The sequence below is a fragment of the Balaenoptera acutorostrata genome, chromosome X, assembly GCF_949987535.1.
Source record: "Balaenoptera acutorostrata chromosome X, mBalAcu1.1, whole genome shotgun sequence".
NCBI classification, from domain to species: Eukaryota; Metazoa; Chordata; class Mammalia; order Artiodactyla; family Balaenopteridae; genus Balaenoptera; species Balaenoptera acutorostrata.
Window position 1 is genome coordinate 41,552,087 of NC_080085.1, and position 22,736 is coordinate 41,574,822.

The 22,736-nt window shown below is 39.7% G+C and overlaps 1 protein-coding gene across 11 annotated transcripts in view; it reads left to right on the plus strand.

Moving 5' to 3' along the window:
* Positions 1–22,736, plus strand: part of JADE3 (jade family PHD finger 3) — a 181,114-nt gene that overhangs the window by 142,781 nt on the left and 15,597 nt on the right. For all 11 annotated transcript variants that reach the window (XM_057538126.1, XM_057538119.1, XM_057538121.1 and 8 more), the window contains 4 exons: positions 6,018–6,208; positions 9,399–9,610; positions 14,595–14,762; positions 17,203–17,319. In XM_057538126.1, the coding sequence (XP_057394109.1) occupies positions 6,018–6,208; positions 9,399–9,610; positions 14,595–14,762; positions 17,203–17,319 (688 nt within the window). The remainder of the gene's footprint in view (positions 1–6,017; positions 6,209–9,398; positions 9,611–14,594; positions 14,763–17,202; positions 17,320–22,736) is intronic.

A 22,736-nucleotide genomic window follows, 5' to 3' on the forward strand; every position in this document is an offset into this window, starting at 1 on the left:
ACATCTTTTAGGATACATATGTGTACTTTTTTGTTAAGTATATTCCTAGGAGTGGGTTTGCTAGGTCATAAGGTATGCACATGTTCAGCCATAATATCTGCTGCCAAATAGTTTGCCAAAATGATTGTACCAATTCACACTCCCAGCAGCAGTGGTCGATTTGCTCCATTTCCTTACAAGCACTTAGTATCTTCAATTTTTGGTCAGTCTTTTCAAGTTTAGCCATTCTGGCAGGTAATGGTGATTATGATTTCAATTTGCATTTCCGTGTTAACTCATGAGGTCGAGAACCACCATCTGGACAGCCTTATTTGTGAAGTGTCTATTCAGGTTTCTTGCCCAGTTTTTAATTGACTTCTCTGTTGTTTTCTAATTGATTTGTAAAAGTGTATTATACGTTGTTGATAAACACGTTTTTCAGTCTCGGAGGTTAATGGCTTTTGTGTCTTATTTAAAATATCTTTGTCTATCCCGAGGTCATAAAGATATTCCCCTTTGTTTTCTTCCAGAAGCTTAATAAATGTATTAGTTTAAATCAAGAACATTTATAGTCTACCTTGTTCCACATAGAATTTGAGGCAATTAAGATGAATAATTAAGCAAAATATTCTTCCTTTTAGAAAAAGATAAATCTTGAAAAAAAATAGATATTCTATAATTACCTCATAAGCCATGCACCAAAAAGTGCAGCATATTTAATCTCATAGTCTCTGGAGAATTCATATGCATGTCTTGTCCTTTTCGGTTGGGTTCATTTCAGTTGGAAGCAGGCCTCTGATAGCAGTTCCCAAATTTTTAGCTTCAATTAATATTTAGAGTTCCACTTTTTTCCTCAAATACTTTGTTGTTGTTGGCTTTTTAAAACTCCATATGGTAGAAAAATTAAAATATGCAAATGTGTGTAGTTATTAACTTTATTCCACATGCATTATTTGGAATCATAAGCATTTGGAAGAATGCTTAGGAGGAAATATTCAATCTAAAATTATAGGGTAGACTATGCCTCTCTATATATTTATATGTATTCTTATGAATACATTTATGTTTATGAATCCTTGTACATACATAGTAACCCTAGAAGCTCCAGAAGACTTCCAGAGAAACAATTTTCATTATTTTATGATGACACATATATCTATTTCTTTCTCTCTTTTTTATTTTTAATTAATTAATTTCTTTATTTATTTTTGGCTGCGTTGGGTCTTCATTGCTGCACGTGGGCTTTCTCTAGTTGCAGAGAGCCGGAGCGACTCTTCATTGCGGTGCGCAGGCTTCTCATCGTGGTGGCTTCACTTTGTTGCGGACCACAGGCTCTAGGCGCACGGGCTTCAGTAGCTGTGGCACACGGGCTCAGTAGTTGTGGCTCACAGGCTCTAGAGGCAGGCACAGTAGATGTGGCGCATGGGCTTAGTTGCTTCACGGCATGTGGGATCTTCCCGGACCAGGGCTCGAACCCGTGTCCCCTGCATTGGCAGGTGGATTCTTAACCACTGCGCCACCAGGGAAGTCCCTTTCTCTCTTTTTTATTATAATTTTTTAACATCTTCATTGGAGTATAATTGCTTTACAGTGGTCTGTTAGTTTCTGCTTTATAACAGAGTGAATCAGCTATACAAATACATATATCCCCATATCTCCTCCCTCTTGAATCTCCCTCGCACCCTCTCTATCCCACCCCTCTAGGTGGTCACAAAGCACCGAGCTGATCTCCCTGTGCTATACAGCTGCTTCCCACTAGCTATCTGTTTTACATTTGGTAGTATACATAAGTCCATGCCACTCTCTCACTTCATCCCAGCTTACCCTTCCCCCTCCCCATGTCCTCAAGTCCATTCTCTACGTCTGCGTCTTTATTCCGGTCCTGCCCCTAGGTTCTTCAGAACTTTTTTTTTTTTTTTAGATTCCATATATATGTGTTAGCATACCGTATTTGTTTTTCTCTTTCTGACTTACTTCACTCTGTATGACAGACTCTAGGTCCATCCACCTCACTATGAGTAACTCAATTTCGTTTCTTTTTATGGCTGAGTAATAGTCCATTGTATATATGTGCCACATCTTTTCCCATTCATCTCTCGATGGACACTTAGGTTGCTTCCATGTCCTGGCTATTGTAAATAGTGCTGCAATGAACATTTTGGTACATGACTCTTTTTGAATTATGGTTTTCTCAGGGTATATGCCCAGTAGTGGGATTGCTGGGTCGTATGGTAGTTCTATTTTTAGTTTTTTAAGGAACCTCCATACTGTTCTCCATAATGGCTGTATCCATTTACATTCCCACCAACAGTGCAAGAGGGTTCCCTTTTCTCCACACCCTCTCCAGCATTTATTGTTTGTAGATTTTTTGATGATGGCCATTCTGACTGGTGTGAGGTGATACCTCACTGGAGTTTTGATATTGCATTTCTCTAATGATTAGTGATGTTGAGCATCCTTTCATGTGTTTGTTGGCAATCTGTATATCTTCTTTGGAGAAATGACTGTTTAGGTCTTCTGCCCATTTTTGGATTGGCTTGTTTGTTTTTTTTGATATTGAGCTGCATGAGCTCCTTGTATATTTTGGAGATTAATCCTTTGTCAGTTGCTTCATTTGCAAATATTTTCTCCCATTCTGAGGGTTGTCTTTTGGTCTTGTTTATGGTTTCCTTTGCTGTGCAGAAGCTTTGAAGTTTCATTAGGTCCCATTTGTTTATTTTTGCTTTTATTTCCATTTCTCTAGGAGCTGGGTCAAAAAGGATCTTGCTGTGATTTGTGTCATAGAGTGTTCTGCCTATGTTTTCCTCTAAGAGTTTGATAGTGTCTGGCCTTACATTTAGGTCTTTAATCCATTTTGAGTTTATTTTTGTGTATGGTGTTAGGGAGTGTTCTAATTTCATTCTTTTACATGTAGCTGTCCAGATTTCCCAGCACCATGTATTGAAGAGGTTGTCTTTTCTCCACTGTATATTCTTGCCTCCTTTGTCAAAGATAAGGTGACCATATGTGCATGGGTTTATCTCTGGGCTTTCTGTCCTGTTCCATTGACCTATATTTCTGTTTTTGTGCCAGTGCCATACTGTCTTGATTACTGTAGCTTTGTAGTATAGTCTGAAGTCTGGAAGCCTGATTCCTCCAGCTCCGTTTTTCTTTCTCAGGATTGCTTTGGCTGTTCGGGGTCTTTTGTATTTCCATACAAATTGTGAAATATTTTGTTCTAGTTCTGTGAGAAATGCCAGTGGTAGTTTGATAGGGATTGCATTGAATCTGTAGATTGCTTTGGGTAGTATAGTCATTTTCACAATGTTGATTCTTCCAATCCAAGAACATGGTATATCTCTCCATCTGTTTGTATCATCTTTAATTTCTTTCATCCGCATCTTATAGTTTTCTGCATACAGGTCTTTTGTCTCCCTGGGTAGGTTTATTCCTAGGTATTTTATTCTTTTTGTTGCAGTGGTAAATGGGAGTGTTTCCTTAATTTCTTTCTCAGATTTTTCATCATTAGTGTATAGGAATGCGAGAGATTTCTGTGCATTAATTTTGTATCCTGCAACTTTATCACATTCATTGATTAGCTCTAGTAGTTTTCTGGTAGAGTCTTTAGGATTCTCTATGTATAGTATCATGTCATCTGCAAACAGTGACAGTTTTACTTCTTCTTTTCTAATTTGTATTCCTTTTATTTCTTTTTCTTCTCTGATTGCCGTGGCTAGGACTTCCAAAACTATGTTGAATAATAGTGGTGAGAGTGGGCACCTTGTCTTGTTCCTGATCTTAGTGGAAATGGTTTCAGGTTTTCACCATTGAGAACGATGTTGGCTGTGGGTTTGTCATATATGGCCTTTATTATGTTGAGGTAAGTTCCCTCTATGCCTACTTTTTGGAGGGATTTTATCATAAATGGGTGTTGAATTTTGTCAAAAGCTTTTTCTGCATCTGTTGAGATGATCATATGGTTTTTATCCTTCGATTTGTTAATATGGTATATCACATTGATTGATTTGCGTATATTGAAGAATCCTTGCATTCCTGGGATAAACCCCACTTGATCATGGTATATGATCCTTTTAATGTGCTGTTGGATTCTGTTTGCTAGTATTTTGTTGAGGATTTTTGCATCTCTGTTCATTAGTGATATTGGCCTTTAGTTTTCTTTCTTTGTGACATCTTTGTCTGGTTTTGGTATCAGGGTGATGGTGGCCTCGTGTAATGAGTTTGGGAGTGTTCCTGCCTCTGCTATATTTTGGAAGAGTTTGAGAAGGATAGGTGTTAGCTCTTCTCTAAATGTTTGACAGAATTTGCCTGTGACGCCATCTCGTCCTGGGCTTTTGTTTGTTGGAAGATTGTTAATCACAGTTTCAATTTCAGTGCTTGTGGTTGGTCTGTTCATATTTTCTCTTTCTTCCTGGTTCAGTCTCAGAAGGTTGTGCTTTTCTAAGAATGTGTCCATTTCTTCCAGGTTGTCCATTTTATTGGCGTATACTTGCTTGTAGTAATCTCTCATGATCCTTTGTATTTCTGCAGTGTCAGTTGCTACTTCTCCTTTTTCATTTCTAATTCTACTGATTTGAGTCCTCTCCCTTTTTTCTTGATGAGTCTGGCTAATGGTTTATCAGTTTTGTTTATCTTCTCAAAGAACCAGCTTTTAGTTTTATTGATCTTAGCTATTGTTTCCTTCATTTCTTTTTCATTTATTTCTGATCTGATCTTTATGATGTCTTTCCTTCTGCTAACTTTGGGGGTCTTTTGTTCTTCTTTCTCTAATTGCTTTAGGTGTAAGGTTAGGTTGTTTATTTGAGATGTTTCTTGTTTCTTGAGGTAGGATTGTATTGCTGTAAACTTCCATCTTAGAACTGCTTTTGCTGCATCCCATAGGTTTTGGGTTGTCGTGTTTTCATTGTCATTTGTTTCTAGGTATTCTTTGATTACCCCCTTTCTCTCTTTTTTAGATGGCCTACCCTGTTCTTTAAAATTTCCAGGGACTAATAATTCAGATTTCTTCTTGGTTACATTTTCTGATGCTTCATGTAGTATCTAGAACATTCACTGTAGAACGAGTCATTGGTATGAGAAATTTCTGTTTCTTCCCTTGCTTGGTTTCCTTGCCTTGGGCTCTTAAGTGTCAGGAGGGGTTTGGGGAAATAATGGGTTTGCTCAGGCCTGGTAGATAATTTGGTGGAAGAACGGGAATCTTTCATCCCATCGTGTTATCCTGACTCAGACTTATAGTCACTATCATTTATGGTTGGGAAATGCCTTAAGTTTGTATAAATCCATGGCCTCTTGGCTTTAACTCATCTACATAAATAGTAAAAATAATAAGAGATATAAAAATAACACTGGCATTATTGATCATCTGTTTTTTACTATACACTTTACTAAGCACTTTATGTATTTTATTTCATATACTCGTCATAACCCTATAAGTTTGATACTATTATATCATAATTTATGATTATCGTCCTTACTTTTTAGCTAAGAAAACTGAACTTTGTAGAAATTAAGTAATTGCCCAAGATCACCATGCGAGTGAGTGGCAGTAAAAAACAGGTTTGTGTGAGTCTATAGCCTATGCTCTTTACCACCATCCAGTATGGCCTCCATGGCAGAAAATCATGAGTTTAGCTAGAATATATCTTTGGTATGTAATCTGGCTGTGCCTTTGTACAGGTATAACCCCTCCTGCTGGTTCCCCTTCTAAATAAATGTGGTGGCCATGGCACCAAGAACGCACAATGCAACATTTTATTAGAAGGAATGGTAGTAGGGGCCTAGGAGCCAAAAGAGTAAATGAAACATTTTATTAGCAGTCAGAGTATTCACAGAAAATAACAAAGCTGGATTTGTAGAACCATTTGCTTTCTAGAAAGGGATCTGTCATGCCTCTCAGTTGGCAAAGCAGGGGATTTCCCCAGGGTGGGAAGGGAGAACATTCAGTTCCACTGTATGGCCTGAGTGCTGTTGGGCCCATCCAGTCAGTGCCTGGAATCTGTCATTTGTTGATTGTTATCAGTGCCTTTCTTTTGCTTTTCTAGGATTGTAGCTGACAAGGTAAAGGAGGTCCTATTTATCCGACCCCGGAAGTACATCCACTGCTCCAGCCCAGAGACCGCAGAGCCTGGCTACATCAACATCATGGAGCTGGCGGCATCTGTGTGCCGCTATGACCTAGATGACATGGACATCTTCTGGCTCCAGGAACTCAATGAAAACCTCGCAGAAATGGGTAAGTTGTTTCCTCACAAGTAACTTGTTCCTTGACTTGATTTGTGATTTTTTTAAAAAGTTGTCAGGACCATTTTAAGTTGCTTTCATTTTGTGGCTTCCTTTCTTTTCTGGGCTCTTCATTTATTTTTCTCTTTAATCTTAATCTTAATGAGGCATTTCCTGAAATGCATAAATATATTGAAGTAGAGCAGTAACATTTAAATCTGACCTTGTCTTTCCTTGTTCATGGTGAATATCACAGATCAGGGACGGCATGTAGGTTTCACGAGGCCGTTTCCCAGTTCTGAGTGTGAGATTGGTCATGGCTGATTGGACTTCTGGTTGAGAAGGATTCTGAGACTGGTTCCTCATTCGGCCCTGAAAAGTACCATGATCAGTGAGCAGGGCCAAGGGTAGTGGCACCTTGACACCTCCACCTGATGGAGAGAAACTGCAACTTCAGCATTAGGCAGCAGCACTGCAACTGACAGGTTGATGTGACCAGGATGCCTTAATGCAGGACTTGTATTTTGCTGCCTGGAAGAAGAATGGCAGGCCTAGGGCAAAACATCCCCAAAGCAGTTCTTAGCTACCTCCAGTGAGTTCTAGAGTTGTCATGCTATTCTCAAAAAATAGAATAAAATGAAGCAAAAACAAGCAAATAAAAAACCTCGTAGTAAACATAGTAGTAATTTTAAAGTAAACGTGTGCCGTACGGTACCATACCGGCAATGCTCGGAAATCCTAGGCTGAAAGGAAACTCACCTTATACTTACACACAGTTCCTTTTGACCTGTCTTCAGCCTAAACACTGTTTAGGTCCAAGTGGTCCTGTGAAACTGGGTGGTTTTTAACTCTCTGTATGAGACATGGTAAAGGATACATTTGATTTTGTTTTTGTTTGAATCACATTTGTTCATTGTTAGTACAACAAGGATCAGTGGTTTTCCTTTTCTTCCCTTTTTTTTCTTTCTTTCTTTCTTTTGAGGTTGGTATCTGAATGCATGTGAATACAAAATTAAAATTATACTAAATCCAGTTTGGCATGATGGTGATAGTAATTCTGCCAGTAACCAATACTAACTCCTTGCTTTTTAAAACATTTTGTTTTATGTCTTCTCTTGTTCTGTCTTCTAAGAGGAAAGAGAGGGGTCAAAAAATTTAGGGTGGGAACCACAAAGAGAAGGGAATAAAAGACTGACAGAAAGGGAAAATGAGAGTATGAGGGCATAATCAAGTGGATCGATGGCTCAATGTACAGTTGCGTTTATGAACCATACAGCATCCATATACACTATAGTGACTACAGTGCTGCCTTCAACATGACACTGCCTTATAACCAAGTCCCTTTGGTATTTTGCAGTTAATTCCCTTTGGATGAGTTTTTTTTAAATAAGCTTTCAAAAAATTTTTTGAAATAGTTTTAGCTTTCAAGAAAAGTTGCATTTTTAATACTGTTACCATATACGCCTCACGCAGTTTGTTTCACCTCATGTTAACATCTCACTTTACCATGATACATTTGTCAAAGCTAAGAAACCAGCACAGGTACAGTGCTATTAGCTAAGTTCCAGACTTTATTGGAATTTCACCAGTTTTTCCACTAATGACCTTTTTCTGTTCCAGGATCCCGTCCAGGATACCACATTGCATTTAGGCTTGGATGAGTTTTAAAAAGAGGATTGCCTTATCTCCAGCATTCCTTTTGAGTGAATGATATTGTAGTAAGGTTCTAAGAGCTTAAAATAAACTTTCAAAAACAATGTTAACTTAAGCATGTTTTTTATTCAGATTAAGGAATTCTAAAAGTTGAGTGCTTACTGCATACCAGTCACTATACTAAGCAATGTATGAACATGATCTCATCTCTGCCTCACAAGAAATCAATGAGTTTGGTATTATTATCCTTATTTTTATAGATAAGGAAGCTAAGCCCTAAAGAGGGTAAATAACTTGTCAAAGCTTATATAACCAATGTGAGGTCAAATTGGAATTTGAATCCAAGTGCTCTTATAACCAGACACTATACTCCTTCACTCCAGGAAAAAAAAAAGTGTAATTTGTCTTGGCTGGAAAAATTAAACATACTACCTGAGTAGTTTTTGGTTTCATAAGTAGCTACAACATTGAAAAGGTAGTTTATGCGGAATTCCAAAGTTCCTTAGGATCTTATATTGCAGATGAAGTGGTGTATTTGGATAAATTTGTTTTGGATCACTTTGAGAAGTAGTCCTGAGTTTATAAGCTGTTAGAATAAATATATGTGTGCTCTCACAAAATCATCAGTCCCCCTAAGAAGAAAAATGTTTAGTTGTTACCAATAGCCATCATATGAATCTTTTAGTTGAGTTATTATGTATAGAAAGCTAAGAAAAATTAAAAGTATAGAAGGAAAAGGAATCAAGAGGCAAAAAAGGTAATTTCAGAATTTGCAGTTAGACCTTTATGAATGCTAATGTTTATTTTATATTATAGTTTGTCATTAGAAAATATTATTGGATTTTCTAAAAGTCAGGTTTGAAAAACAAATAACAAATATTTCATATGTATAATCACATATACAGTACCTAGAATTTTCCTTTATGGCTTAATACCTTTTTGTATGAAAATTTCCTTGTTGTAACCATTAGATGTGCTCACTGGAACTAATTTGCTAAGAATGAATTGTTATTTATATCCAAATAGTTATATGATTCTAATTATTTTATTATACTATAAAGTGTTCAATATTACAGAGTCCAATGAAAGTCCTCCCTCAGTGGGAATAAGAGAAAACAGATTCAGGGGCGTTCCCTGGTTGCCTAGTGGTTAGGATTCCGGGCTTTCCAGGTTCAATCCCTGGTCAGGGAACTGAGATCCTACAAGCCGCATGGCACAGCCACAAAAAAAGAGAGAGAGAGAGAGAGAAAAGAGATCTAGGAGGAGACTGGCTAGGATTTGGACAGAAAATTGAAAGGGTCAGTATATATAACTTACAAAGAATATGGTGAAATGTATTTCTCCTTTCATGTGTCAAACACTAATATGTGATGATAGGTAAATTTTAGAATAGCTCTAGTAAAAGATTCTTTAAAATCTGGTAGTTTTAGATCAGGGAAGAGATGGTTTTATCCTTTAGAATCTCCCCACCCCTGCACCGGGCTCACAGTAGGTGATTTGGGAATGACAGCTGACTGATGGGTTGATTGATTGTTTGTATTTCTGTGCAGGTTGTGGGCCAGTTGATGAGAATCTTATGGAAAAGACAGTAGAAGTCCTGGAACGCCATTGCCATGAAAATATGAACCATGCTATTGAGACAGAGGAAGGGCTAGGCATAGAGTATGATGAAGATGTGATCTGTGATGTGTGCCGGTCTCCAGACAGTGAAGAAGGGAATGATATGGTGTTCTGTGATAAGTGTAACATCTGTGTGCATCAGGTTAGTGAGAGTGGAGACCGCCACCTCCCCACGGTCAGCCTTTCTGAAGTTCAGTGATCATCTCCAGCACCCATATCTGGGTAGCAGCTTGCATTTAAGGGTGAAAATAAAGATTTGGCCTGGCTGTTCTCCAGTAATTCCTTTAGAAATAATACTCCTTATGATCCCCAAGGTGACTTATTAACTTCACTCCAGGGGATTAAACCCAGGTCTTTATTGTGTATCTTCATGCCCATGCCATTGAGATTGCCTTGTTCGATACTTTTACAGTCCCCTGGGGAGTCTCCTTGCTGCCTGCCTGGGAGTCTCTCCTCTGCCTTGGAGTCCCTGTTATATCATCAGGTTACACCCATGGTCAGTAACCTTGGGGAGTTTACACTTCCTACAGCTGGAAGTCGGGACTCCTCATCCTGGCACCCAGAGCTCTCCTCTGTCTCCCAAATATACCACTCCCAGGAAACTAGGTCTACTCCACTTTTAAACATCATAGAATTTTAGGATTGTAAAAAACCGTCCCACTCCTTAATTTTACAGATAATACCAGGAGAGGTGAAGTGACTTTACCCAACCTCTTACAGCTAGTTGTCATTCTTTCTCTACCACACTACTTTTTTTAATTAATAGTAATGATGATGGTGATATCCACATTCTTTTCAGCTCTTTCCCTTTTTTCCCCCACAAGCCCTATGCTCTAGCAAAATAAGGTGACTCAGTGGGGCAGTGATGAATATTCCTGATGCTGTCCTGTCTCCATGTTTCAACCACACCAATTTAAAATGCCTTCTCCCACCTCCGGCTAACAAAACTTTACATACCTTTCAAGACCTAGTTTGAATCCTTTCTTGAACTCCCTTACCCTAAGTGATTTTTCACTCTTCTGAACCTGTTGTGTGTTTCATTCATTTCATTAATTTATCTAGCAAATAGGTATGCAACACCATCCATGTGCCAGGACTGTGCTGCATGCTGAAGATACAGTGATGAAGAGGCAGACATGGTCTTTGCCCCCAGGGAGATCAGAATCTGGTGTAGGGTCTACAAGGAAACTGCCCATTTAGCATAGCATGCCAAGTGTTTTTGTAGATTGAAGTCCATGCTGCTGTGGAAGTGCATGGGAGGGATGGGGGTCGGGGATAACATCCAGAAGGTGGCATCCAAGCTGAATCTTAATGGCCAAAGGGAAATGCCAGAAAAAAACAGCAGCGTGTGTTCAGGCAGAGAGGAGAACATGTTCAGGTGGGGTAGTGAGAGTAGGCAAAGTATGTTAGAGGCAACTCTGAGCTGTTCAGAACTGTGGAGAGTGGTGGGGTCGAGTAGGGAATGCATGGAGAGTGAGGGTAGAGAGGGATACAAGAGACACATGTGAAGGGCCTTCTCTGACAAACTAAGGAACTTCGGTTTTGTCCTGTCAACCCTGAAGGATATGATTTGTAATTTAGAAGGATCATCCTGACTACAAAATTATTAAAATGATTAGATAACACAGGAGATAGAGAGAAACCAGGACTTAAGACTTTATTTTAGTTCCATGGGCCACCTAACCTAACCCTCTGTATTAAAAAGGTACTCAGAATATTCTGTGATCAATTGGGTCTCTTTCTTCCTTTTACTTGTATCCTTTTAGAGTGAATTTTGAAAATTTATCTTCACTCTACCAGTTATTGGCATTTATGTCTCACCTTTAGTGAGAGAGAAAATCTTTACTACTTAAGTACGAACTTAAATATCTGACAGTACAGGTCCACAGTCCCTTCTATGCATTTCCAAAATTTTAAAGCTCTGAAAACTACAAGTTTTTACTTAAGTTTGGCACCAAAACTGATTTGAGGGCAGTAGCAGAACTCACCCCATATGAGGCTATTTGTAGTCTCTATTTCATTTTGTGAAAATACTCATATATTTTGTTAGAGAAATATTAATGTATTTGATTATATGGCACTGCCCTGGTCCCATTAGGGGGTTAGGTAATATGCCATGTCTATACTGTACCACTTTTCTAAGATATGCACAATTCTGAATTTCCTGATGTTTCTTACCCTAGTTTTCAGATAAATGATTGTGGATCTTTAGTAGAATTGAAGGTAATAGTACTGAGGTCATCTGTATATATTTTCTGTATTTGTCCTTCACAGTTGGGACAAAATATTAATGAATTACTTCCAGGTTCTTTAACTAACAAAATGAAATGTAGCATAATAATTCTCCTTAAAGGTATTTTGCTTTGAAAACATATCCAGTAATGACTATAAATGGTGCCCTTTCCTCACGTAGAAAGAAATGACAATAACACCTGACCAGGCCTTGCAGAATATAAGCTGGTATGTATTAAAGCTGGATGTTGATGCCACATAAAGTTTCACATAAAAGAGAATTCTTCCGAAGTGAGTAGGTTCACTTGAATTCTAAAGAGATACTTAGGTTAGAGCTCCCTCTGTTGACTGAAAAGTGACTTAAATGATTTGGAAGATTTGGTTTACTCAACAGAATTGGGGACATGTTGACAATTAAGTTCATTAAATATAATTTTTCTTCTTTACTGCCACCATATTATATCAACTGTTTGTTCCTCTGTGACTATAATACACTTATGGTCAGTACTTTAGAAGAGAGGTTTATTTTACATCAGTAGATGTTGGATTTTAACAATTAATTTAAATTTTTTTCATTAAAAAGTGTGAAAATTGGGACCATTCCAAGGCCCTTAATGTATTCCATTTTCTGCTTCTTAGCCCAGGTATTGAACACTCAAACTGAGGCCTAAATTCATTTGCCTGAAGGTACATGCTCATAGTTTTTATAGCTGTCATATATATAATGTTTAGCACTAAATTTATTAACCCCTTGAAATTATATGTAAAACATATGTTCGTGCATGTGTGCAGTTTTTTAAAAAAATACAGTCCAACCTTCGTCATTTTGTGGTCTAGAAAAAGTTGAGAGCCACTACAATGAAATACAAGCTTCTATGATCTTATGACCAGGAATAAGTCTACACAAGAGCTCAGTAAATGATTTTCTACCCAATAAAATGGCCAGGTGATAAAGGGTATTCCTAGAACCAGCTTCTGGTTTTTCTTCTGCTGGTCTGAAAGAGGCTCTGTTTTAGGGAGAAAGCTTGCTTTCATTTCCTTGCAGACTTTCTGGATCTCAGAGAAAGAAAAAGCTTTGAAGGTTAGGGACCTTATAAAATGATGCCCTGCTTTTGTGACAGCAGCCTAGTTGGAATCCAGCTTCAGTTGTTGAGTGAAATTTATTTGTTCTACCAAACCACCTACTCAAGCTCAGCGTAGAGAACCTTCCAGATAAATTGATGGTAAAGGACCTACCCCCAGTGACCTTACAGTATCACTGAGGAGATGAAACATAACAGTTAAAGTAGAGAAGAATACATGATGTCGACTAAGTACCTGGAGAGGGAAACGACGTTGAGTGGAGGGTGGGAGTCAGGAAGTGGAGCAGACACAGGGGCTACGGTGATCTGAGAATTGAGGTGAAGAACAGCAGGCTTTTTCTTTGAAGGGCCAGATAGTAAATATTTTAGACTTTGAGGACCACATATAGTCCCTGTTACATATTCTTCTTTCTTTTAACATCCCTTTAAAAATATGGAAACCATTCTTAGCTTGTTGGCCTTACAAAACAGGCCTCAAGAAGTAGGCCCCTGGTTTTAGATGGGGTTGAGGGTGGGAGCAGAAGGGGTTTTTAGAGGGTTTATTGCTGTGCAATGGTATGAAGTCTTTGTTTTAGTAAGAAGAATATGACAGCCAAATAGGAGAAGGATTGAAGGTATGAAGGGAGAGGAAGAGAATTTAGAAATAAATCAATCCAGGCATGACGTGAATGAGGACTTGGATGGAGCAGTTGTGGTGGGGATGGAGAGGAAGGTCAGAGTCTAGTGACCACTCCGTGGGGATTAGTAGCAAGCCCAAGGGACAGTAGATGAAGGAAAGTCGATAATAAGAGTCAAAGAATTTGGATCTGGAAGCTGCGAAGCATGGTGGTGATATGGATAGAGAGAGTTTGCAAAGGGGGCCAGTTGAGGGGGTAACATGATGGTGACTGTTGGAACTGGAATCTGAGCTGTGGGTGAACTTTCTGGGGCAGGCACAGACTTTGAAGCTGCGGTGGTGGATCAGTCAGTAGTGAAGGTATGCTAGGCCACATGGGGAGCCAGGTGGCCCCCAGCTATAGTCTCTAATGGTGAGAGTAGAGCAGTAAGGGGGGAAGGATGGGCGAAATTAGAGATAGTGAAAAGGAAATCTAAACTATTTTCCAAACTAATCTCCCTCCTCCCACCTCCAATAGTAATTCATTTATTTATTTGTCCGACTTCATTCTGTAAGGAATTTGAAGTAGCTTCAAGGACTCATCATGGACTATTGTGATTTAGTCTAATATTCTGTTCAATTCAGGATCCATTCATAAGTCCCTTTTTCTTCAACTCAAGCAAGTAACTGCTACAGTTTCCTGAGAGTGCTTTTCATGCAGCAAGCACTGTTAGGCTCTTTAACATTAGCTCATTTGCTCCTCAGAAGTTTCATTCTGCTTATTTCTTAACACTTTTTTCTTGATCACAGCAGTGCATGACATGTAGAAGTTGTTCAGTGAGTACATGACTGACTAATTATAATACATAATCATTGAGAAAGCTTTAGAAAACGGAGGCAGAAAAGAAAAAAATATGTAATCACAAAACTCAGGTAACAGTTGGGCTAACCTTTACGTGTATTTCCTTCTAGTCTTATTCTATCGTCCTTAAAGTTGATTCTCATAGACAGACATGCTGACCTTAAAACAGATGCTAGAAGTTGCTTTTTTTTTTTTTGAGTGTTTTAAAATTACTAAATACTGGATATGAGCTCGTTTGGCCTTATTTGCCTCTTTCTCCTAAAAGTGGAGGGTACTCTGTGACTGTGTACCGGAGCAGACATTGACCCCGTGAGAAGACACTAACCATCACCCCCTCTCCTCCTCGTGCCTCCAGGCCTGCTACGGCATCCTCAAGGTCCCAGAAGGCAGCTGGCTGTGTCGCTCCTGTGTCCTGGGCATTCATCCACAATGTCTGTTATGTCCAAAGAAAGGTGGAGCCATGAAGACCACCAGGACAGGGACTAAATGGGCTCACGTCAGCTGTGCCCTGTGGATTCCAGAGGTAAGAATTCATCCAGGTCTGTGAGGCCGTTTGCTCTCCCACAACGTTCAGACTGACTCAGGCTTCATGGAGATGCTTCATGCCTGCCCACGCTTCTGAGGTGACAATGGTTCCACTTGACCTCCCTCACATCCTTCTTTTGCAAGTGGGCATGTGAGCCCATGCTAATTAATTTATAGGTGGTACTACCAGTGGTATTGGATAAATTTGGATGAGAGGAGAGGGTAGGAGCAGCAGATTTTTTAAAGGTAAAACCTACCTTAAAAATACCAAATCTTAAGCGTAGAGTTTCATAAGTTTTTACACGTGTATGTATCTGTCACCACAACCCAGACCAAGACATCGGACATGCCAGAAGTAGACATAGAGCATCCCAGAAGGATCCCTCACACCCACTTTCCAGTCCTTATCTGGGTCCCTATTACCCAAGAGTAACTACCATTTTGATTTCTATCAGTATAGTTTCGTTTTGTCTAAAAATGGGATCATACAGTATGCACTCTTTTCTGTCTGGCTAGCAGTCTATATTATAGTGTGTGTCAACATTCATGCCTTTCTATTGCTGAGTAGTATTCCATTTTTTAAGAGTTTCTTTATTCAGAATGCCACCCCTCACTATTTAATCTGGTCCTTCAGTTGCTGTTATTTCCTGAGGGCTTCCAGACATTACTTCTAACTTTTTATGGCTGCCCTTTTTATTTTTATTTATTTATTTATTTATTTATTTTTAATTTATTTTATTTATTTTTGGCTGTGTTGGGTCTTTATTGTTGCGCGTGGGCTTTCTCTAGCTGCAGAGAGCGGGGGGCTACTCTTCGTTGCAATGCGTAGGCTTCTCGTTGTGGTGGCTTCTCTTGTTGTGGAGCACGGGCTCTAGGCACGTGGGCTTCAGTAGTTGTGGCTCGTGGGCTCTAGAGCACAGGCTCAATAGTCGGGGCCCACGGGCTTAGTTGCTCCACGGCATGTGGGATCTTCCCGGACCAGGGCTCGAACCTGAGTCTCCTGCATTGGCAGGCGGATTCTTAACCACTGCACCACCAGGGAAGCCCTATGCCTGCCCTTTTTTAAAAAAAACATCTGTTTGGACATCTCATTCACATTCTCTCTCCCCAACCCCTATCCAAGCCAGCAAATTTGTTAGCACTTTAACTGCAGAACAAGAGAGACTGCAGAATTCAGTTTATGGGGAGCTGATGATACTGTATCAGAAATTCATTCTCCTTTAAAACTTGCCTGGCTTTATTCTTGTTAACGTCCAATCTGTCTAGCAGTCGAGCTCACAAAGTTAAACTGAAAGTTCTAGGTACATACTATGGTATTCTTATGGATATAGAAGTCAGTTTGTTTTTTTAATTTGAGTAGTGGTTTCTTTTTCTTACTAAGAACATCCAGCTAATAGACATGTGAAATGAACTCTGAGGTTTCTGGCCTGAGAGTCACTAATTTCTAGCAGGAAATTCCCCAGCTAATAAAGCAGGCTCTTTCAAAATATTAAAAGTCTGGAACATGACTCAGGAAGAGTTCTTTAAAAGTAGAAGAAGCTTTCTCACCTATTGACATTTTCTTATGGTTTCTAGTACCTGATTTCTAGTACTTTTGGGGCTGTTCTAGATGTCTCTGATCTTTCTCCTGTTGGTTTCTCAATGCGGGTGGAACTTGTACTAGTTTAACTGTCCTTACTCAACAGTCCTTCACTTTTCAAAGTCGTTTCTCTCTTAGAAACTCATGTATGTATTTTTAAAGAGAAGAAAAAGAAAACACTTTTTACCAGAAGTTGCTTGACCCCTTATTTTCACACGGAAAAAAGTTCTGTGTTTTTAAAAAGCATCTCTTTCAGCACTCTCTCAAAGACTAATTTCACTTTAAAGCTACTTTGACTGAGAGAATAGAGTAAGCTGGTGATAGTTAACGTGATTTTAAAGACTGGTTTTAAAATGTTATCCTCATCTTTTCTACTTAGGTGCTGCAATCTCTTCATTACACAGATTGCTGCTACTTTCCAACGATACTATGTCACTGCCGCTGTTTTTTGTCATTCATTATTAAATTATTAAATGAAAAAAACACAAGGCATGTGGCACCATCTCAAACACGCGAGAGGTGCTAGATTTTGTGAATCTTAATTCCTTTCCTTAGTAGCTTTCTTTGGTTCCTAAGTAAAGTGTAGATATCTTTGATCCATTAAGGTGACCATGCCTAGTCTCTACTCCTGCCCTCTCATCCTATGTAGGAATCATTTATATTACTGGAAATGATTGAAGCCCTGAGCAGTGACTAGAGATGGGTTTTATTTATTCTAAGTTCCATAGTAACCTTAGGAGACATGGCTCACCTCATTGTTTTGATGTTCTGAGCTTCTTGTAACATCATTTATGGTTTGTGAAAGGTACTTCTGGAATGCCTTGGTGCCTTCTGCCTTATGGTGGTGTTTTATTTGTAGGTCAGCATTGCTTGTCCTGAGAGGATGGAACCAATCACAAAGGTCTCCCATATTCCGCCCAGTCGGTGGGCCTTAGTCTGCAACCTGTGCAAGTTGAAGACAGGGGCTTGTATTCAGGTAAGTCCCAATGAGAAGTGGTGGAGTGGGCTAACACCAAATTGGCCAGACTCACCCTCCCAGTGAGAGCATCCTGCTAATTGAAAGGTTACTCAACAGGCTTCCCACTGACTCCTAGAGCTCTGCTACTGTACAGACCATTTCTGGAACCCCTTTTTTGGATGTTGCCTCTGGACCCTTCAGCTTATTCTTTTCAATAGCCATAGTGGTGGTTAATTTCCATCCTTCTCTCTCAGATCTGATGAATTAGGTGAGTTCTGAAGCTAGATGATCCTGGGTGGAAACAAGCCATAACTTCTAAACAACCAGGCCCATGTTCTTGTGTGGCTCACCCGTTGTAGATGGATGACTTGGGTTCCAGGATGATTTGACAGATGACCCTGTTGCTGGACTAAGTGCAACTCATTTGACAGGGAAAGATGCATCTGAATGGATAAATTCTGGTTGATAGGTTTGAAAGTCATTCTCATAGGCATATTTGTTGCATATGGTAGTGCAAGTAGAGTTTTCTGAGACATCTGAGGCATAGAAATTCAGCTGCTTGAAGTAGAAGTCATAGCTGGTGCACCCAAAAGCAACATTGGAGGTGGGGAGGATGGGGCTGGGAGAGGCCAGTCACCGCCAGAAAAGGCAGAAAGGTTGACCCTTCATAATCTAGTTTTCCAGAATGTCATCTCACCTTTTATTCCAAATGTAATAAGGTGGATTTCCTGGTGAGAGGGGAGGAAGGGCTGGCCTTCCACTTCCCAGACCTCTTGCATAGTATACAGTCTGGTTGGAGTTAGGTTTGCATGTTCACCTTCACAGAAAGGGGGCCATATGATGTCATAGCTTAGGGACAGTGGCTCTAGGTGTTTCGTGAGGTTCCTTGCTATCTGGCTCATCTTGCAGATTTCTTGCTCTAGACCTGGGATCAGCCACTCCTCCAAGTAACCCTGGTTCTTTTACTGGGAAATGGTATTTAAAGAATACAATCTGGGGCTTCCCTGGTGGCACAGTGGTTGAGAATCTGCCTGCCAATGCAGGGGACACGGGTTCGAGCCCTGGTCTGGGAGGATCCCACATGCCGCGGAGCAACTGGGCCCGTGAGCCACAATTACTGAGCCTGGGCGACTGGAGCCTGTGCTCTGCAACAAGAGAGGCCGCGATAGTGAGAGGCCCCGTGCACCGCGATGAAGAGTGGCCCCCACTTGCCACAACTAGAGAAAGCCCTCGCACAGAAACGAAGACCCAACACAGCCATAAATAAATAAAATAAATAAAATAGTGTTAAAAAAAAAAAGAATACAATCTGGACCCCAAAAACACTTTTAGTTTTTAAACTCGTTTTTACATTTGACAGAATCGGATACTTTGTCTTGCTTTTTAAAAAAAATTTTTTCCTGCTGATTTTATTTATTTGAACTGTAGCACTTTAGCAATTATAAGGGGGAACATTTTTAAGGAAAACTATTCCCATGGGGTCTACTGCCTTAACAAATTGCCTGTTTATGCTTTTCTAAGTTCTCTCCTGATTGCGCCCCACATGTGAGCCCCTTGCGGGCCAAGGTTATGTATCATTCTTCCCCTAGCACAAAAGAGTGCCTGCCCCTTGTCAGTGCTCAATTAGTGTTTATTGAATAAATATATCTGTATTTAATTGTATCATAGATTAGTTTGTAATATGCATTCTCCCCACTAAAAAATAAAATATTTCCCATCTTTTCATAATTATCATTTAGTCATTTTATAATAGCACAATGAATTTCTGTCTGTTAATTTACTTATTTTCCTTATTGTGGTACCTGCATTTTCCCCCATTTTTGCTGTTTTAAAGGATGATTTTTTTTACAACAGTTAGTAATTGGCAGCATGACTGTGGTGAGAGAAAAAACGCCCCATATTGCCACATTCTGCCCTCTATTGTAGTTATTTATCTATGAGTCTTAGCTTCCCTAGTAGGCTGCAAGCTCAAACTGTTTCATCCTTAGATCCTCCAAACCCCCGACATGGCCGATGGACAACAAATATTAGATTGATAGATGGATAGTGGATGAACAGATGGATGGAAGAAACATTCTGGAGTGGGTTTTTTTATTGCAGGGCAGTGGTTTTGTTTTTATTACTTAGAGTTTAGATTCTGCATTTTGTAAAGGTCTTTCCAAATTAAGACTCTTAAAAAAATTTTTTTTACTGAGTAAATTAGAGATTTAATGAAGCTCCAGTGAAGTCTGAGTTTCTCTCAATCTTAACAGATCCAACACCTTTTTATAACAAATATTTTGTAATGCATCTATACTACCTTTACTTTAGTAATACCTCTACTTAGTAAACTATGAGTTTACTAAATGAAAGTCGTGGCTTAAAATATGGTTGTTAAAATACAGGTATATAATTGCTAATTCTTAGTTTTCTTGCTGAGGTAATAAAAGGAAATACATTAATGATTTTACTTGTTTCAGCATTCCCTATCCGGTTCCTCTGTTGCATGTAGGTTCATGAACCAGCAATAAGTTCTAAGCAAAGGATAATCAGGCTTCAAAATTCTGACTGTGGTGTTTCCAGCAAGTAGTGTTAAGCAATGAGAAAATTCAGTAACACTTTTCATCACTCTGATGGCTTTGTTCGGGTGGGCTTCTCTGAATGGCCCAACCTAGAAATGGTTCTTTTTCTGGCCATCTCCGTTTTCTACATAATGACCCTCCTTGGGAATTTAGCCATCATTATCTTGTCATGCCTTGATGCCAGACTCCACACCCCCATGTATTTCTTTCTGTCTAATCTCTCTTTTTTGGACTTTTGCTATACTACTTCCCCTGTCCCCCAAATGCTAGTCAACATCCAAAGCCACTGGAGAAATATCAGCTACCTAGGATGCATAGCTTAACTTTTCATATTCCTTAGTTTAGGATCCACTGAATGTGTACTTCTTTCAGTAATGGCCTTTGATTGTTATGTAGCTATCTGCCAGCCTCTGCATTACACAGTTATCATGCACTCTTGGCTATGCCAACAACTGGCAGCAGTGGCTTGGGTGACAGGTTTCAGCAACTCTTTGGTGCAAATAGTGTTGATTTTCTTGTTACCTCACTGTGGTCCATATCAGGTGGAGAATTTCTTCTGTGAGGTACCTGCCATGGTTCAATTATCATGTGTTGATACATGGATCAATGAAGTGGAGATGTATGCTGCTGTGGTGGTCATAAAAGTCTCTTAAAATTTTGATTATAAGGAATTTCACTTATTCAACAAATATTTGAGTGCCTAATTGTGTGCCAGGCACTGTTCTAGGCACTTCGGATTTATCAGTGGACCAACAAAGAACTTTGCACCATGGAACTTACATTTTGGTTTGGGAGAAATCAGTGATAAGCAGTAGATACTAAATATCGCGTTAGAAGGTGGTAAGTGCTATGGAAAGGAAAAATGTGGAGTATGGTAAGAAGATGGGGATTGTGGGGCAGGAGGCATACATTGCAAGTTTAAATAGAGTGGTAAGAGTAGGACTCACCGTAGCTGTGGCATCTGAGCAAAGACTCGAAGGTGAGAGAAGACAATGCAGATATTTGGGGTAAAAATGTTCCAGGCAGAGGGATCAGCCAGTGCAAAGGCCCAGAGATAGGAGTGTGTTTGGCTTGTCCGAGAGATAGGAAAGAGGCCAATGAGAATGGAATGGAGTGTGTGGGAAGAGAAGATCGGAGAGATTACACAGGGACCTGATTGGTTAGGGCAGGGGTTGGCAATTTTTTCTATACAGGGCCAGATAGTAAATATTTTAGGCTTTGGAGGCCATATGGTCTCTGTCACGACTACTCAGTTCTGCCTTTGTAGCACAAAGGCGACCATAGACGATACTTAAAAGCTTTACTGGAATATAGCCATGCTCATATGCTTATTTATGGACTCTAAATTTATTTTATATGTCATAAAATATTGTTTTTCTTTTGATTGTTTTCCACCATTTAAAAAACGTAAAAACCATTTTTAGCTCCCATTCTTAACTCATGGGCCATATAAAAACAGGTATCTGGCTGCATTTGGTCTGTGGGCCATAGTTTGCAAGCCCATGGTGAAGGGTTTCCAGGGCCCTTATAAGATCTTTTGTTTTGGCACTTCCCTGGTGGTCCAGTGGTTAAGACTCCACGCTTCCAATGCAGAGGGCACTGGTTCGATCCCTGGTCAGAGAACTAAGATCCCAGATGCCACGTGGCGTGGCCAAAAGATTTTAAAAAAAAAAAGATCTTTTGTTTTTACTTAGAGTTTAAAGGGGGAGCCATTAGCAGGTTTTGAGCAGATAAGTAAAATGATTTGATTTATATTTTTAAGGGATCACTCTATGGAATCATGTCTAAGATTTGCTTCAAAATAATCTGGAGGGCAGGGTACTATGGGGGTTAAAGATGAATCAAGATGGGTCATACATTAATAATTATTGAGTCTGTATAATGGGTATATAGGGTTTAATATAGTATTCTCTATGCTATTATGTAGGTTTTTCCATAGTAGAAGGTTAAAAACAAAAATAGGCACTCTGGCTGCTTATTTGGAGCAGACTGTGAGGAGGGAAGGTTAGGAACGAGAAAAGCAATTAGGAGGCTATTACGGTAATCCTTGAGAGATGGCAGTGGTGGCTTTGTCTGGAGTGGTAACCCTGGAGGTGGTGAAAAGTGATTGGGTTCTGGATGAATATTGAAAGTAGAGCCAAGAGGGTTAACTGTGGATCGGGTATGAGGTGTGAGAGAAAGACAGGAGTTGGGGATGCTTCCAGGTTTTGGCCTGAACAGGGAGAAGGGTAAAGTTGCCATAAACTGAATGGAAAAATCTACAAGTAGAAGAGATGTGGGCGGAAAGATCATCATGAGTTCAGTTTTAGACATTTAAGTTTGAGATGTCTACCAGATATCCTAGTGGAAATATTAAACCGACAGTTGTCTATGCGAGTTTGGAGTTTGGGAGGAAGTTTTGGACTGAAGACATAAATTTGGGAGTCATTGTCATGTAGGTATCTTTAGCCTGCACTGGGTAAGATCACTGAGTGAGGGAGTGTAGATAGAGAGGAAAACAGTACCAAGCACTGGGCCTTGCAGCATTCCAGTGTTAAGTAGTCAGGAGAGTAGGGAGAGATAGCAGAGGAGACTGAGAAGTCACCAGGGAGACAGGAGGAAAACCAAGAGAACATAGTAGCCTAGAAATCAAGGAAAGAAAGCGTTTCAAGGAGAGGGGAAAGATCAGTGATGTAAACATACTGCTGGAGTAAGATGAGGACTACAAATTGACCCCTGAATTTAGCAATGTGATTACTGGTAATCTGGATGAGCAGTTTAGGTGGAGTGATGATGGCAAAAGCTACATTGCCAAGGGTCAGGGCAAAGAAATGGAGTAGGAACAGTCCGGAAAAGTGAGGGAAAGAAGTCCGCTCTTTAAGATGGAAGAAATAA